The 13,017-nt window shown below is 36.7% G+C and overlaps 2 protein-coding genes across 2 annotated transcripts in view; one reads left to right on the top strand and one right to left on the bottom strand.

The window, feature by feature from the left end:
• LOC134658319 (collagen alpha-5(IV) chain-like) overlaps positions 1-7,474 on the bottom strand; it is a 34,781-nt gene extending 27,307 nt beyond the window's left edge. Inside the window, exons 1-2 of the mRNA XM_063513950.1 lie at positions 7,177-7,474; positions 4,319-4,414 (exon numbers count right to left, since the gene is read on the bottom strand). Coding sequence (XP_063370020.1) covers positions 4,319-4,388 — 70 coding nt within the window. The 5' untranslated portion in view covers positions 4,389-4,414; positions 7,177-7,474. The remainder of the gene's footprint in view (positions 1-4,318; positions 4,415-7,176) is intronic.
• Positions 7,475-9,325: 1,851 nt separating this feature from the next.
• Positions 9,326-13,017, top strand: part of LOC134658324 (catenin delta-2) — a 72,880-nt gene continuing 69,188 nt past the window's right edge. Inside the window, exon 1 of the mRNA XM_063513954.1 lies at positions 9,326-9,745. The gene's annotated coding sequence lies outside the window, so the exon portion shown is untranslated. The remainder of the gene's footprint in view (positions 9,746-13,017) is intronic.

Here is a 13,017-nt window from a genome sequence, read left to right as displayed (position 1 = left end):
TCCATTTGTCAAAGAAACACAAGAAATATACAAACCTCTATGGCGTTATTCATAAACGGCTGCTAACTTAATCAGTTGATGATCGTCGTTTGTCCCTATCTGTCGTTATGCCATAGAGAGGGACAAACGACGATCATCAGCTGATTAACTTAGCAGACGTTCATGAATAACGCCGTTATTCTGTGTGTATATATGCTTTATGATGGAATAACTACTTATCTTTATTTTTAATTATCTACTTATCTTTCAACAGTAACAATTGCCTATTTTAATGTTCAAAACGTTGGGAAAAGTCATTCCTCCTCATCATCTTCAGATGTATCCCGGTCGAATCCTAAAGTTTTAACAAGTCGTCCCAAGTAGCCAATGTCAAAATATGAAGTTTGTTAGTTAATGCCTACCTGCGGCGGTAGCAAGCCTGTCGCTTGTCACCATTCCTGTCAGGTTCTAACAAGTATGTAAGTGCGAAAGTGACGGGCAGTGACAGGTGATAAAAATGGAACTATACTGCGCCCGCTGAGGTATTTGCTAGGAAACAATGTTTAAATTGCAAAACTTGTTACACTGAATTCCTGTCGAAGTTAATAATGAAATCATGTATTTAGTCAGTGATATTGCTATAAATGGTTAAATTAAATACTGTAACACTAGAGGTGGTCAAGTGGAAATATGTGTTTCGGCATTATTTGCGATGTTTTATAATTTTGTTATCTTTATTGTACTTCAGTCGAAGCTGAAAAGGTAATTATGACTAATTGTGATCGAAAGCATCACAAAAAAAAGTTTGAACAAAACAAAAGATTTATGTTCAAACTTTTTTATTTATTTAAAACCGTCTGCAGAAGGAATGTTTAATCGGGATAAGTGTTCAAAATGACCTACATAAGTACCATCACGCTTCTCGATTTTTGAGCCATTTAGGGTCCTAGCTAAATTGGTTGTTCAATAGTTACGCTATGGAATGTCCAATTTAGCTAGAACCCTAAATGTGACTGTACAGGCTTTCTTAACATTCAAGTTGTGTTTAGTTTGTCTGCTGAACAAGATAACAGTTGTTGTCAGTCGAAAAATACATTAATAATAATAACAGTTTAGAAATAACATCAATTCTTACATAATTTAAAGCTATAAATTACACTTACCGACGAGTGCCAATTATGCATATTTTCCAACTTGTTAATTTTGGTACGTTGCCAATTTTTTATTGAGTGGGTATAGCCAAAAAAGCCATAGAGGGGCCTTACTAACGCGGTTAACAAAAAAAAGAATAATAAAGTATTGGTGTCGAGGATACCCTGCGGCGGTAGCAGGGTCGCATTTTTATCGCTTGTCACCATGCCTGTCACGTTCTAACAAGTATGTAAGTGCGAAAGTGACGGGCATAGTGACAGACGATAAAAATGGAACCATGCTGCGCCCGCTGACTAGTTTTCTAATATTCGGACTATCATACAATTAAATTACGCAAACAATAACGCCCGGAGCCCTTCCGGTGGTGTATGTGACCACTTTCACACAAAATCGAATATTACAAAGTACAAACCTGCCGAATCGGCCCTTACAACTCCAAGCGTTAGTTATAAAATAAATAAACGCACTGATTCCACTCCAATAAACCATATCTAACTAAATTTAATATTTCTATTAGATTCAGTCTCGTATTCTGTACACAATCAAGAAGAATTGATTACACGCACGGACGATAACTTATGCTTTCACCATCGCATTTCTATTGTTCTTTTTATTCAATACGATCGTACTAATGTACGAGGGGCGTTCAATAAAAAGTGAGAATGAGTATGTTATATACAACTTTTATTAAATGTTATTTTATTTTTCGACATAGTCACCTTTTAGCATAATACACTTAGTATATCTTTTTTCTAAACTTAAAATTCCATTTCTAAAAAAGGTTTCATCTTGGGTACTTAAAAAATCTTGTACTGCAGCGACTACCGCGTCGTCGTCTTCAAATTTCTTGCCTCTCAGGTATTCCTTCAATCTCGGAAATAGGTAGAAATCACGAGGGGCGAGGTCTGGTGAATACGGAGGATGCTTAAGGATATCGAACCCAGCATCACGTATTGCAGCCATTGCAACGGCGGACTTGTGTGCCGGTGCATTGTCCTGATGGAACAACACAATTTTCGAGAGTTTACCTCGCCGTTTTTCACGGATCTCATTGCGCAATGTTGCTATTTGTTTGGCATATAAAGAGCCCGTAATAGTGGCTCCATGCTCGAGATACTCAATCATTACGACCCCTTTACCATCCCAAAAAACAGAGCCCATGACCTTACCGGCAGATGGGCCCACCTTGAATTTCTTCGGAATTGGAGAGATGGCCTTTTCCATGTCATAGACTGCAGTTTCGTTTCAGGGTCGTAATGATGGAGCCATGTTTCATCCATTGTTATAAATCGCGCCAAAAAAAGTTCCCGCTCTTGCTGTATCAGGTCCAAAGCTTCTTGACAAATCTCGACTCTAGTTTGTTTTTGCGTGTCAGTAAGCATTCTGGGTACCCAACGCGCTGATACCTTTTTCATACCCAAGCGTTCATGTAAAATATTATGCACGCTCCCCGTTGAAATCTTTACATTTTCAGCAATAAAACGAACCGTGACACGACGATCCGCCAAAACTAAGTTTTCGACTTTTTTCACAATTTCTTCAGTTACTGCTGTAGTAGGGCGTCCGGAGCGGGGGTCATCCATGGTCGATGTTCTTCCACGTCTAAATTCGGCGCACCAACGTGCGACTATCGAATACGGAGGAGCATTAGACCTTAAAGTGTCCCGTAAATCTAAATTGACTTGGTCCGTAGAAAAATTTTTCAAACACAAGTATTTGATAACGGCGCGCAGTTCAATTTTCTCCATTTTCGCTAACGTACTCAATAGCATCGCAAAGAAATAGCCGTATTTTTTTTTAAACAAAGTACAGTTAGTTTTTTTTTCATGGCAATCAGCTAGGTAGATTAGCTTTACCGACCAGTATTTACTTTCCTAATATTTAAAGAGTTTGCATCTCATTCTCATTATATATTGAACGCCCCTCGTATGTTATCTTGAGAAGTATTTGTTTTAAGATGCATTAGAAGGCCTGAGGTAAAAAAAGGTCAGACGAATTAATCATTAGTCTCTTGGATATTTTAATTAAATCATGAATAAATTTTTTCGCATTCTCCGCACGCAACTGAAGAGTATAGCCGTAGTCAGATATATCAGAGCGCCCAAGGTATACAAATATCAGAACAAAGTCTCTATTATCAAGAGGTTAAAGTGTATGTTTACTGTTCAGATGTTTTTGAACAACTTGGCCGATCCGATATATCTGATGGCGATTGTACGCACTATTGTATTGTAAGTTTGACATACATACAAACAGATTATTGTAAAATAGTAATAGAGACGCATCTTCAGAGAATATCCAAGCCATTTTATCCACTGAGCTACTGGGGTCTCAAAAGACCTGACAACCTTTTTTAATTTTTTTAGCGAGGTTTGTAGCGACATCTAACGCCAAGCCGCAAAATTTTAAACGGAATTGTCACAGAACTGGACAACTTGTCAGATTCTATGGGTCTTGTTAGCTCTCGGGATAAGAGTCGGGCCGCATTGCTCGCGCAAGTGATGACCGCTGAAGGTATGATTTCTACGATGAACATTTAAGCGCTGTGTATTTGTTAATGTTTGTTTTTGGAGATCAAAACTGAAGCGTTTTTGCCAATAAACGCCAAATGAAGCGTTTTTAGAGGACCAAAATGTAATGTTGGTTAGGGTTCGAAAATATCCAGATAATTATAGTCTTTGATAAATATCGCGATAATTATCCCAGGTATGGATGGTGCTATATTTATTTTCTTTGAATTCTTTGATAGTAAAACATGATTAGTTAGACGTGTTTTGCTAAATTTTTTTTTCTAATTTTATTAGGTTATTATCACACCGATAATTATCAGGCATAAAAATCACGATAATTATCAAGATAACTCATCATTCTCTTGCCCTAGTCCCATCCACTTGGGGTCGGTGCAGCATGTCTTTCTCTTCCATACCTCCCTGTCACCCGTCATCTTATCATTCACTTGCGTTCGTTTCATATCATCTCTCACACAGTCAATCCATCTTTTCCTCGGTTTTCCTCTCCTTGTACTTCCCTCCACATTCATTCGTAATACCTTTCTCGTCACATGACTTTCATCCCTCCGCATCACATGCCCGTACCACGCTAGGCGGTTTGCCCTTAGTTTTTCTGTTAATTATCAAGATAACTATCGTTGATAATTATCCTTTCTAACCATGATGTTGGTACTCACCAGGCTCAGCGGGGTCGCTGGGCTCGTCCTTGAGGCGGGCGCCGCCGCCCTTCTCCTTCTCCTTTATCATACCCCTGCGTGCCTTCGCCAACTTGACTGTACAGACAAACGGACAACATTAATTATAGCTAGCGACAAAAGATATTTTTACTTGTTATAGATTTTCTCAAACGGTACAATACTATCCCATAAGTAGACATGTAAGAATACTAGTATAAGGTGCAATGGGGCTGGCATAATCATGTAACTGATTTAAGTCTCTAAATAATAAATAGAAAAAAAAAGGCGGGTTGTAATGTATGAATACTCATAAGGGACGGCACATTGCTCCGCACGCAAACGTCACGCTCGCGGTGTACAGTCCCTTATGAGAATTTATATGTTACAACGCGTATCTACGCATGTGTTGTTAGCTTTGAAATATTAATGTTCAATTAAAATTAGTGAGTAGCCTAAATACTAGGTAAATAATACAGTTGTCCTTGTATTAAAATATAATAAAAAAATAAAGTGGCGGGAAGAGTTGACAAACCAAACAACCTTTTGAAGGGAAGCTTTATCACGGGCAACGAAATATTTGTGATGTTTATCCTGTATTTTTAAAGAAATTAATACAAATCTGTCATTGGTGAAAATGATATATCAACAGAATATTTATTTATTTTTATTTGCGATTGTTCAGGATATGAAAAGGATAGGACAGGAAAAAAAATATCAAAATACTTGGATAAAGATTTGAATCCCTCCTAAATTGTAAGAGGGGGTTCTAATATGGGACCATTAGGAAAACGGGTGAAAACTAAGTATTTGTGTTGACATCTCTATTTGTTAAAATATGGAATAGTCTACAGGACAATATTTCCAATGGACTTTTCGAATTATGATATTGGACATTTAAAATATCAGGAACTGCATGCATATGTGCAGTACAAAATTTCAAGTAGGTTGCTGCTGTAGTTTTAAAGGTAGCAGTGACAGACATTGCTTGTAATTTTAGTTTGTAACACAGGCATTATGATCATACATCGGGGTTTTCGGTGCGGGAATGATTTTGTGTATTTGTAACTTTGTTTATTGTAAAATAATTACCAAACTATGAATTAAATGTAGGTAGTAAGGTCCAAATGTGCTTAGAAATGTTAAATTAGTATCGTTTTTTACAGTTTTTACCTGTTATTTGGTTAGTGTAAAACATTCCCGCACTGAAAAGCCCGATGTATGATTATGATCAAACAGTTTATGCCATTGTGGATCTTCATAATCACGATATGAGGTAGGGGTTATATTCTGACTTTTAAATAATAGTGTTTAACATGAATTCAATATTTGACATTGTAATTTCATCAGACCATTTGCTCGTAAATTTCATCTTACACAATATATGGGGTTGAACGGGCCCCATGCTGCACTGAACACGTTTAACTCCAGGTTCAATCATACTGGCAATCAGTCTTTTTTTTTGTATTCGGTCTGTTTTACACATTGATTAGTGCTAAACAAGTTACTTGCGTTTAGTAGCAAATTTATCAATATCTTAATCCAGCCTTAAGTAAAATCAAGTCATGTGTTGTTTATTTATCTTTTGATGCAACACAATGATATATTATATCAATGATATTGATATTATGCCAAAAGTAATTACATGTACATTGAAATGCAGTTGATACTCATTTTTGTGATAAGGCTGATATCTACTACTGATTTTGTGTTGTTTACCATTCCCATGTTATCTTGAATACAACATAGAAATGTATTAATTAGATTTTACTTTGCTCCTTAAAAAAAATGACATACATTTTATATAGGTAGGTATGTGATTAGTGAATGATAGTAAAAAATTTAGCAATAATTTTATGTCAATGACTCATAAAAATATATTTTACCAGAAATATATTTAAACTCTTGGGGTAGCAATTTGCTCATTAAAACAGGGGATTATGTTGTCTATATTCTGTCAACGATCAGGTTTTAATAGGTTCTCGATCAAGTTTCAAAGCATATCTTTTACAAACAACACATTCATTTATTTTAAGATGTGTTATGATGTTGGATTGTCACAAAAAGAAGGAGGAAAGAGTTATGTTGAAAATTTGGTTTGGTGTATATCATTATAAAATTATCAGCATCTTTCATGCCATCATAGAAGAATTAGTAGAATTACTAAAGGTACATGATCAGGATAGATTTTGTCCTTTCATGAGTTGAATGTGTGTTTGTTTGGCTCAGAGAGCACTCCTAAGGAGATATCAAGGTAGAATCTTAGCCATATGATGGTTGTGAATGAGTAAACAGCGTCAAAACGCGTTTGTATACATACGTTACGACGACGCCTTTCGTCACGGTGCCGTTATTGGCACATGGCCCGCCAATCCACGGAACGGCACTTCATTACGAGAATTTCATTATGCACCAAACGATCCAGAGATTATTATAAATAGAGATATGTAAAAACCTTGACGGACGGAACGACGCTGGCCGCCGTGCCACGACCCGCGCCGTATCAACACAACCACCTCTGATTTTATCCAGATATTCAATTAAAACGGGAATACACCGCAATATCCCATAAAAATTCCTCGTTTAAACTCCATACATAAACAATGAGATCGGGTGTAGACTGTCGCAAGCACACCAAACGCACGTTTATTATGGCCGATTTATTGCCTCAGGTACGCCGTCTCGACGAATCGACACCTCCGGAGAAAGCGTCTAACATTATTTTATATCATTCGTGTGATCTAATTAAGGTATAACGACGGGTATGCAGCAAGAAACAAAAAATCAGGATCGCTGACATTTTTGTTTATGGTACATCGAGTCGACGAGATCCAGAATCCACAAATAGCGAATAAACGTACACGATTACCGCCTCCCGACGGATTCACTAGCACTTGATAACACCAAACACTGCGTTTCTTCTCATTTATGAAAGTTTCATTGTTAAAATATACCTGATTTTTAATTTCTTTCTATCAGCATTTAACACAAATCACCACGCACACACAACATAACACATATGTGCACACATGGATACTTGAGACAATTTTCCTTCACAAAACAACAAAAAATGTTCAAGATTGCTCAGCGATTCACAAATGTTTGGCGCTAGTGTCGTGTAGACCAAGAAAAAGATTGTAAAGCTAGATACTCACTATACTTGAATAACGGAATGTGAGTTTTTGTACTATTTTTTGTAGTACCTGTCAGAGTGCCACGATTTTTTTATAAAACGGTGTTCAGAAATCTAATTTTAATATTATTATTAACTAACTCTTCAAGTTTTTTGTAGATTTGGTTTGGTGTATATCATTATAAATGTAAATGAAGTAAAATATTATAATAGGTGTATCTCGAGTGTGTTATACCATTTTTAATAAAAGTTATACAAAGCAAGTTAATAAACCACAAACAGATTGAAAATTCTAAACCTTTAATGCTGGCTACACACGTAACGATAAATCGTAGCGATTAAACTGTGCAGTCCGATTTGTGCAGTTTAATCTGCCGTGTGTATGACAAATCGTTGTCGATTATCGTTGATCGGTGGCAGTTGCAAATTATATTAGAAAAATCGTTGTCGATCCGTTTGCACAGTTTTATCGTTGCGTGTGGATGGCGATCGGTCATTTCGGCAGTACTTCACGTAGCTTGCTTGTGTGCGCACGTTCGTTCCTCAAGTAAATAATGAAAAATGTAATGAAAAATATAAAAATGAATCCATATTTCTCTTGGTCACGGCATCACGCGTGAACGGCTGGACCAATTTCGCTAATTCTTTTTGTCTTAAAATTGATCAAGCAGATCTTGTCAGTAGAAAAAGGCGGTAAATTTGAAAAAATGTAGGCGCGAAGGGACTTCGTCTCATAGAAAATTTGAATTTCGCGCCTTTTTCTACTGACAAGATTTGCTTGACTGTCTATATGTTAGTTATTGTCAGGAGAAGTTTCTTATGACAGAAAAAAATAAGAAAGTTGCGCGGAACATTAGAAAATTTAAGAAAACTTAACTACCATATTAACTTTGATGACATGGATAACATGTTTCTTGCGTGAGCTTCTGCGGAGAACTGACGATCGACGCCGATATCGGAGGCGTGTGGACAGAGGGCCTACCGCGAACCACGTTCGAAGTGTTACCTCCCTGTCACACTTACGTACGAATTTACAAGTGCGACAGAGAGGCAACACGTCGAACGTGGTTCGCGGTAGGCGCTCTGTGGAGGCACTAGGAACGTTCGATTTATCTGCACAGTCGGACTGCACAGTTTAATCGCTACGATTTATAGTTACGTGTGTAGCCGGCATAATAATTATTACATTTTATAATATTATCAAACGGTACCGGCGGCAATATAATGCATCTTGTCGCAGCGATATCTAAAAAATGAAATACTCGATAATATTGACTGTAACTTCTAATATTGTGACAATAAATAAGGCTCTTGGAGGATATAATCAAACGGAGACGCCATGTCTGTAATTTTCTGTACAAAACCGTCTGCCGATTTTTGCGGGGGGAGGGGAACGTCAAATGTATGCGTAACGTAAAAATAGCCATGTCAGATAAACGTCAGTCCATACATTGTGTATGACCGTTGGCCGCCTATTTTCGACAGAGGGGAAAGCCTGTTAATGGCTACTCCGTTTAGTTGTATCCTCCAAGATAAGGCTACATGCACATTATCCTCAGGGATATTTTTTTAATCCTTGACATCATTTATTTAAATTTAATTATGAGAACACTATGTGCTGTCATTAATCTTTTATCTTTATTTAACAAGAGATTGTCTTGGGAGCCTAGTTGAGACAACAATAGTAAGCCGCATGGCCTTTTTTAACTACGCAAATTTAAATTTTCTATGGGACGATATCCCTTCGCGCCTACATTTTTCAAATTTGCCGCCTTTTTCTACTGTCAAGATCTGGTTGACCAAGTATACGCCATGATCTTCAATATTGCCATATAAGAAATTAGCATGTACATTCTACGTTATCTATGATCGACGTAGCAGATTGTCTATGATGTACGGTGAAGGGAGGAGGGACGGACGGATATCGCTTCGTTGACGCCTAAAATAATTATTTCATGGTGTTTTGTGATAAAATCCATATATGCGGAATACATTTAGTGAATATATTAAATTCTTCGATTGTGTTCGTGTGTAAAGGTGTAATTAGGTGGCTTATTCGTTAATCTCCACTGATTACATTCCGACCGCTCCCTCGCGCAAAGTACGTCAGACGTTAAGTATTTTTCGTACTGTTTGTACTACTTGCGATAGTAGGCCGTAATAGTAAAAGCTGTTGGAAAGTGCATTTGTACGGGAAATTGTCGGTGTAAAAAACTATCTCACGTTCCATTTATCTGAAAGCGCTATGAGTTGATCGTTTAAGTTTGTGAGATATTGTCGTTTGTGGCCATTTTTCGGTGAGTATTCCTGCATTTGTATTTACATTTTGATACCCTGTAGTAGCGTGCGAAGCGCTAGAACATGTTGGGTTGGCTGTTTTGTGCTTAGAGTTACATTTTCAACGTTAAGCCTTACTATAATACGTATCAATGAACCGCTGTAGTATAGGTCTACCTGCTACGTGATACTCAAGTCACGTTTTCTGAATAAGCGGATAGATTTTCTATAGCATCAGGTTTTCGCGCATTTTTCCTCAGTATGCTTGTGTAACACTGCAATTTGACGAAGTATTCATTCAGAAATTTGTGTAAATTGCTAAGTATGTCGTGTGTCAGTAGTTTTAAATAGTGTAGTAGTGTCTACTTTTAATTTTGCGTCCTATTGATTCTTTACAAGACTATGTTGCTAAAACTAACTGTAATACCGGTATATGACTATGTATGCAATAGTTGCCCTCAATCATATATACATATTTATAACAATAAATGGCATAACCAAAACCAAATAGATATAATCATCCAATCTAAGTGCTGTAAGTGTTATTATTACAGTATGTATTTATTTATATATCTGTTTGCCTGTTTTTATCAACCGTATTGAATGCTATTAAGTATTTTAGTAATTTAATAAATGACCAACTCTAATTAGAATTCCAGGATATTTTATCACTAATATTTTTGCCCTAGTTTGTATGTTTAAATCAAGAATGGACCTGTATCAAAAAATATGATTTCAAATGTATTGATATAAATGCCAATTCTCTAATTTAAAGGGTTTGCTTGCTCCATTACACAAATTATGGTCATTGGTCAGGAAATTAACCATGAATAGTTATTTTATTTAACACAGAATTTGCAAAAATACTGAACGAATTATACTTCGTTTTTTTTAGCATTAGTAATTTGGTAAACAATCTTGATGTGTCTTTTAATTGAAAAACACATTTTAAAAATAAGTTACGGTAAATATGTAACAATTATGAATCTAACGATCTTTTATAGTCTTCTGCTTTCCTAAGTAATAGTTATTGATTTTTAAAAAGTGTTTTTCAATTAAAAGACATGTCACAATCGCTTACCTTCTTTCAAGTTCTTTCTAATGCTAAAAGAAACGAACTATAATTGTCTATACTGATTGTAATTTTGCTAGTTCACTAATCTGTCAAATCGGCTACTTTAAAAAACATCAAAATAATTTGTTACAACTACAGTACGAGGAAGAGCGATAGTGATGTGGTTTTGCTGTTTTTAAAATAATTCAAAAGCAGAAACATAACTATTATGGCTCAGCGACCCAAAGAGGATCTTGGCCTCCGAAACGAGAGCACACCACTTTTCCCGATCCTGCGCCGTTTCCTGCCAATTATCGACTTGAAGCTGACGCAGATCCGCTTCCACACTACACAAACATAATTACATAAGCAGAAACATAATTTCTTTTTATTATAAGTCTTGTAAATCAGAAACAACTAAAAATGACTAGAATAGATATACATAGACTTTCTTGGTGTAACATAGCAGAATGGTAAATAAGTTAACCTCAATTACCACAAAATAACATTCGCTTGAGTATTGTTATCCGGGCATTCATTTAACTGGTTAAAAACACACACACACACATACACCACTTATTTGTGTGAAAACTCCCCATTGTGGGACATGGAAATTATTGACAGAAAATTATAATTCCAACAATACTAAAACGATGTAAGACTCCTGAAGGGATAATAATGGGCTGCTGGTATAGTTATTTTCGATACAAGTGCGAAAAAGAGGACATTCGAAACGAGTGGCGATAAATTAAAACACGACCGAAGGGAGTGTTTTAAATCGACACGAGTTGCGAATTACCTATTCGCACGTGTATCGAACAACGTTTTACAGTACATATGGCACTTTAAAGTTTTGACATACACACGAAAAGTGCTATTTTACGCACCAGTGCGGAAAAGTAGCCCCATATGTACTGTAAAGATATTAGAGATACAGCTAGAAACCTGCCCTATTGACAAACAACAATGTGGTACCTTTTGTACATCACAATTATTTAGGGACAAGCTCAGTACTTCTGATTATGCTAGGAATCGGGTTATTCCCACTAGTTACCACCAAGTTGTTACCAGTGGTAACTACTGGGATTTTTTTTCCCACCTTTTACCACTGGTAACTACTGGGAAAAATATTTATATTATACTATTTATACTGTTTTTTATTAGTATTTGACTCTAAGAAAATTTTGGTGGTAACTACTGGGAATTATTTTTCCCAGTAGTTACCAGTGGTAAAAGGTGGGAAAAAAATTCCCAGTAGTTATCACTGGTAACAACTTGGTGGTAACTAGTGGGAATAACCCTAGGAATCTAAACATGTCTCAAACCTACACAAAACCCTATGAATTTGTATACACAATGTGTTATTGATTTGCATGCAACCTCAGGGCCCCTATTCATAAATGCCAACACAATTGATCATTTACCTTGTATAGAATAAACAACAATGTAGATGCCTCAGTATTTTGGTGCTGCGAGTACTTGTTTGCAATTGTGTGGAGTCTATTTGACCAACCTAATGGGCATGTCTCATTGCCTGACATTTGGCATTGACTATTCACGAAAAAGGCAAGTAAGGGCTTACAAGTAATATACTTTTGCTTCTTGAAGTCAGGTCATAAGAACCAGGACGACAGAGAGGTCTTACACCCAAAAGAAACACGGAAAAATCTTACGGAGCCCCTTGTCCATACATAATAATTAATAACGAAATGTTGTATCTGCAAACTGTAAACAGAATTAAAAGATGTCCCTTTTTCCAACAATTATGCAGCATCCATAATTCTCCAGGCGATATATTACACTGTTTACTTGCCAAGCTTTGATTCCAACATTCACTCATCCAGTGTAACTCAAGAAATATATCCGTATGCATAATCAGAGACGTAACTACACCAAGGCTCGTGTCTAATACTCGAATGGGGTAATGGGGGTCTGTGCTCACGGCCTCTCAATTTGGGGCCACGGGGCACAGCTAAATTGGGGCCCCTCGGGCCAGGGGATTTTGCCCTCTTTGCCACTGATCGGCGAGCACGTTATACTGGTTATTCTTCGTATTCGACTTGTTAGGGAATGGAGCGACATCCCAACTAATTGCCATTGCAATTAACCTGGTTATAGTGATTATCATATTCATAGTCGGTGCGAACGCGACGATCATTGTTTTTAAGACAAACAATAGGTATTTTAACATTTCTTTTAATGTAAGATTTCTTTTTTTTCAATTTCTTGAGACGTTAC

Source organism: Cydia amplana, chromosome 22 (genome assembly GCF_948474715.1).
Source record: "Cydia amplana chromosome 22, ilCydAmpl1.1, whole genome shotgun sequence".
Taxonomy (NCBI): domain Eukaryota; kingdom Metazoa; phylum Arthropoda; class Insecta; order Lepidoptera; family Tortricidae; genus Cydia; species Cydia amplana.
Note: the sequence above shows the minus strand (reverse complement) of the source record. Positions and strands in the feature narration are given on the sequence as shown.